The sequence below is a fragment of the Pollachius pollachius genome (assembly GCF_949987615.1).
Source record: "Pollachius pollachius genome assembly, chromosome: 6".
In the NCBI taxonomy this organism is placed as follows: Eukaryota; Metazoa; Chordata; class Actinopteri; order Gadiformes; family Gadidae; genus Pollachius; species Pollachius pollachius.
In genome coordinates, this window is record NC_136939.1 from 25,908,736 (window position 1) to 25,914,214 (window position 5,479).

The following is a 5,479-nucleotide window of genomic DNA, read 5'->3' on the forward strand; positions in this document are numbered from 1 at the left end:
TTTATACATATATCTATATTTATATATATATCAGTCTATCTAGCTTTATTACTATTTATCTATCTATGTATCTATGTATCTCTATCTATCTATCTATCTATCTATCTATCTATCTATCTATCTATCTATCTATCTATCTATCTATCTATCTAACTGTCTGTCTGTCTGTCTGTCTGTCTGTCTGTCTGTCTGTCTGTCTGTCTGTCTGTCTGTCTGTCTGTCTGCCCGTCCGTCCATCCATCCATCCATCCATCCATCCATCCATCCATCCATCTATCTATCTATCTATCTATCTATCTATCTATCTATCTATCTATCTATCTATCTATCTATCTATCTATCTATCTATCTATCTATCTATCTATCTATCTACCTATCTGTAGTCCTATAAACATACTCAGACGTGTGTAGGCCGTCTACTGCGGAGACGATATGACTTCATATTCCATGAGGCCTTGCGCGGAGGCGGGACAACCATAAACCTGCGCGGAGTTCCTCTTCGACGCTTCCGTTCAGTTTCCGGGATACTTATTCTCTACCGGACCATAGAAAAGCTTCAGAAAAGTAGCATTTAAATCGCGAACCGACGCGTCGTAAAAGCCGGCCTGTTGGCTTCGTTTTCAGCCGCTCATTGTGTCGTTATTTGTCCGTATTTGAACGTTTATCCGGTCCTCCTGCGCCATGTCTCTGCCCAACCAGACCTTCATGCCCGTCACTCATGTGCTCTTCGACATGGACGGACTGCTTTTAGGTCTTAAAACCCACTTTTTAAAAATATATCTTTACTTATAAATATGAAAATAATTAATTTCCGTGTTGTCAAAACACGTAGGGGAGAGTGGGGTAAGTAGTGCCAATTTTTACTTAAAGTGCCCTTAAAGCAAGGGGATAACAGTAATGCCTCCAAATAAGATATCTACATATAGTTAAGGATGTTGTCCATCCCTGGGAACAATTACTTTGGATCTTAAACAAACTGTTCGAGAAATACAGCCTCAGAAAAAAATGTAGTTTTGTGGCACTACTTGCCCCCGGTATGGGCTAAGTTGTGCCATTAGAGAGAATACACTGGGGTAAATTGTGCCATTGACAATTTAAGTAAAACAGATCATTTTAATATCAGAAATTATAATTCTATATAAAAGCAAGACAAATTCATTACAAATTACTTGTTTAACTTTTATTTAAAGTTTTAACAACATCAAAGGCCACTTTTCTATAACAAGGCCTATACCGTCACGTGAACACCTAATTGAGTCTTATACTTCACAGATCCAGCCTACTGAGCTTACAACTTAACATCCTACTTGTCAATGCAGCAGGGAAAGATGAACTTCTGCTCCTTTCTGGCTGTACCACCAAGTTTTGTGGTGTGGGTGGTTTACATAAAGATAGTTTACGACATCAAAGACCAATTTGCTTAAAAAAGGCCTAGCGCTACATGAATACATAGGCTACTCAGAACAAAATCAAAATTCCAAAATGAGCCCTTAATCATCTGCATCTGAATCTCTTCCCAGATTCGGCCTACTACTGAACATCCCACGTGTCAATGCTACAGGGGAATGTAAATTTATGCTCCCTTCTGGCTGTACCACCAAGTTTTTGTGGTGTGGGTAGTTTCTTGAGCACATCACCTCTAGGGATGACTCCTTCCTCATTCTCTCTAAATGTGAAGATGGGCTTTCCATCAACAGACCTCTTACAACTTTGCTTCAGAAAGTTTGCACTGATCTCGTCACCTTCAACATTCTCCACCAATCCAACATAGTTATAGGATTTGGAATTTTTACCTGCAAACTTCACAATGACAAAGTCATCAGCAGACAGATCCTTGTCACCATCATCTTCATCACTCTGGACATCTGAACTCTTATAATACGTGGCATCACTAAGTGGAATCGGAAAGTCACTCTCTTGTGAGCTACTGGAGAGCACTTTCTTTTGGGGTTTGGTTGGTTTTGACCCTTTCAGGCCCCCCTTCTTATTTCCACTCCTTTTCTTCTTTTCAGCCTGTTTCTTTTCTCTGCTGTGCGTCTTCTTCAGGCCATCTTCTGCCTCATCATTGGTGGTGGAGTGTTCTTCTGAGATACTGTACACATTGTTTTCTTCTTGGTTGTTTTCTTCTCTCTTTCATTCGTTTTCTTTTCCTGTTCAGCCTTTTTATCTTTTTTCTTTGTGAGCCTTCTCCAGCTCTATCTTCTCAGGTGTGTTGGTCATGATTCTAGTTTTCACTTTCTTTTTTACAATTCTGTTCTTTCTTTCTGCGGCTTTTGGCAAGGGAAGAATGACTTCTGGAGACACAACCCAAGTGAGCAGATTCATCACACATCTTTTTATGGTCATCCTGCAGATCTTCATCTCCTTTCCAACCTGACGTATGGTCTTCCCCTCTTGCACCTCTTTCACTGCTTTTTCCAACTCCTCAAGAGTAGTTGAAACCCTGTCTGTCTTCCATTTGTATTTGCGTGGCATGATGGTCTAAGAATATCACATAGTTTTAGTGATCAAATGTAAGAATACAATGTAAAATAACAATAAAATACAATAAAGTAATATATAGTAAAAAAATCATAAGTTGGGGTAAGTTGTGCCACTGGCACAGCTTAACCCTGGCCCTTTGGCACAAATTACCCCAGACCCACCATTTTGAAAAAAATGAATCCCCCAGCTGTTTTGAGCAAGCATCATGCTAACTGTATGAACTCATGCTGTAGCTTACTAAAGCACTAAAACATGTGTGAACTGTTTTCAAAGTTGTCTATAATTGTTCAAACACAGCAATCAAAAAACCTTAATCATAGAAATTTTACTTTAGAGGGCAAAAAAATGTTTTTTGAACTTAAATGTGCTTACCTCTCAAGCCATGTGTCTCCCTTCTTGGCAGGATGAGTGAAATGAATGCCCCTTCAAAAATATGTGGTCACATGACCAACTTCTTCTATGGTTTTCTAGAAAACAGGGGTTGCACTACTTGCCCCTTGGCACAAATTACCCCACTCTCCCCTATACGACGCACTTCTACACCGAAGCGGTCGTTGTAGTTTATCAATGGTCTTAAAGCTTTATCTTTGCATAAAACATGTGCATAGAAATCTGTAGAGCAAACGGCTAATTGAATTGCGCGTCATCATGTGTGTGTGTGTATGTAGGCTCCACGGTTGTGTGCGTGGTGGCTAGTGCCCCTCTTTGACCCGTTGTGACATCATGGGACAGCAACACGCACAGAACCATGGACCCTCAAGACAGACACGCATACGGACATAACGACGTCAAGGCCGTGTTTGACCCAGTATCCTTGTATCAGTGTGTGATGTGTTTTATGAATGAGTCCTATAGTAACACGTTGAGCCTATCAAGTATTGAAATACGTAAATAATGCATTATTGGACCTGCTATTAAGTATATATTATACAATATTATTTGATCCGGCTACAATTTGATCCTGAAATGTACACAATAAACCAATTATATTGTTTACACACACACACACACACACACACACACACACACACACACACACACACACACACACACACACACACACAACTGTCTCTCACACATAGACACCCACTATACATGACGTGTGACAGATAGACACACACCCACAGATAGAGACACACAGACACATTGACATACAGACAGAAAGAAAGACACACACACGGAGATTGAGACACACACATATAGATACACTTTTACAGACAGACAGACACACACACACACGCATTCATTCATTCATTCACACTCCCATCAGCCCATCCTTCCTAACCCCTCCCACCCCTCCCAGACACAGAGCGGCTCTACACAGTGTCCTTCCAGGAGGTGTGCGATCGCTTCGGGAAGCTGTACACCTGGGACGTCAAGGCCCAGGTGATGGGCATGCAGGCCCTGGCCGCCGCCCAGGTGATCACAGCCCCATGAGTCAATCACTGATGCTCACTAACTCACTCACTCACGTACTCACTTCTCTCGTACTCGCTCACTCACACACTCATTCGCTTCCTTGCTCGCTCACTCATTCACTCAGTCATTCACCCACTCCATCCTCACCCACTCACTAACTCTCTCCCACCCCCCCCTTCCTCTCTCTCCCAGCTGATCAGAGACGCCCTCGGTCTCCCCCTCACAGCCCAGGAGCTGTTGGATGAGACTCGTCGTGTGCAGGAGAGGATCTTCCCCGACGCCCAGCTCATGCCAGGTATGTGTTCTGGTTTAGAGAGAGAGAGGGGGAGAGGGAGATAGAGAGAAAGAGAGAGAGAGAGAGAGAGAGATGATGGGGAAAGGAGAGGGAGAGGGGGGAGAGAGAGAGAGAGAGAGATAGACAGAGATTCAGAGAGGGGGGGAGAGAAAATGAGAGCGGGTGAGTGTCTGTAGGAGAGGATTCTCCCCGATGCCTCCCTGATGCCAGGTACGTGTTACGGTTTGGGGAGGTTATTTTGAGTTTCTGGGTCGTGTTTGACGTTGGTCCTCTCCCCCGTCTTCCTCAGCCCCCTACGCACTATATAGATGAGCTTGATTACCCAGCATGCAGTGGTGGATACTGGATTGTGCTGGTCTATAAAGTGCTAGTACTTCATTTAGAGATGGCAATTCAGTGGGCATTTTTACAATTGGAGTGACGAGAGAGTGAGTGAGTATTGAGAGAGGAGTGAGGTCCCACTCACTCACTCTAACACCAAAAGTAAGGATGACTGCAGGGCACCCAAAGTTTATTGTCTCATGTTCAGCAGTGACATCACACTCAATCGCTCGCTCACTCACTCACTCACTCACACACTCACTTACTCCATCTTCATTCACTCATTCACTCAGCCCCTCGCTCACTCACTCACACACATATTATTTCAATGTTTTCACCCTCATTATTGTCTGTTCTCCCCCTCGTTTCCTCCCCCCCACCCGTGCTTTTCCAATCCTCGTTCACCACCTCTCTCTCTCTCTCTCTCTCTCTCTCTCTCTCTCTCTCTCTCTCTCTCTCTCTCTCTCTCCATCCCCTCTCCTCCATCTCTGCCCTCTCTCTCTCTCTCTCTCTCTGTCTCTGTCTCTCCCCTCCCTCCTCCTCCCCCCCCTCTCTCAACCCCCTCCCCCCTCCTCTCTCTCTCTCTCCTCTCCTTCCTCTCCCTCTCCCCTCCACCCTCACCCCAGGCGTGGAGAAGCTTGTCAACCATCTCCTCAAACACAGCGTCCCAATTGCCGTGGCAACCAGCTCGGCGGGCTCCACCTACGCCCTGAAGACAAGCGGCCACCGGGCGTTCTTCGACCGGTTCGCCCACGTCGTCCTCGGCGACGACCCTGAGGTCAGGCGGAGCAAACCGCAGCCGGACTCCTTCCTGGTGGGGGCGGCCCGCTTCAGCCCCCCCGCCAAGCCCAAGCAGGTAGGACACACATATTCACTCATTCACTGACTCAATAACACACTCAACTGACTCGATAACTCACTCACTCACTCACTCACTCACTCACTCACTCAATAACACAC

At 44.9% G+C, this 5,479-nt stretch overlaps 1 protein-coding gene across 1 annotated transcript in view; it reads left to right on the forward strand.

Annotated features, from left to right (window-relative positions):
- Nucleotides 1-517: 517 nt before the first annotated feature.
- The window catches only part of pudp (pseudouridine 5'-phosphatase), an 11,621-nt gene continuing 6,659 nt past the window's right edge, over nucleotides 518-5,479 (forward strand). Inside the window, exons 1-4 of the mRNA XM_079738117.1 lie at nucleotides 518-751; nucleotides 3,788-3,903; nucleotides 4,096-4,198; nucleotides 5,146-5,375. Coding sequence (XP_079594243.1) covers nucleotides 682-751; nucleotides 3,788-3,903; nucleotides 4,096-4,198; nucleotides 5,146-5,375 — 519 coding nt within the window. The 5' untranslated portion in view covers nucleotides 518-681. The remainder of the gene's footprint in view (nucleotides 752-3,787; nucleotides 3,904-4,095; nucleotides 4,199-5,145; nucleotides 5,376-5,479) is intronic.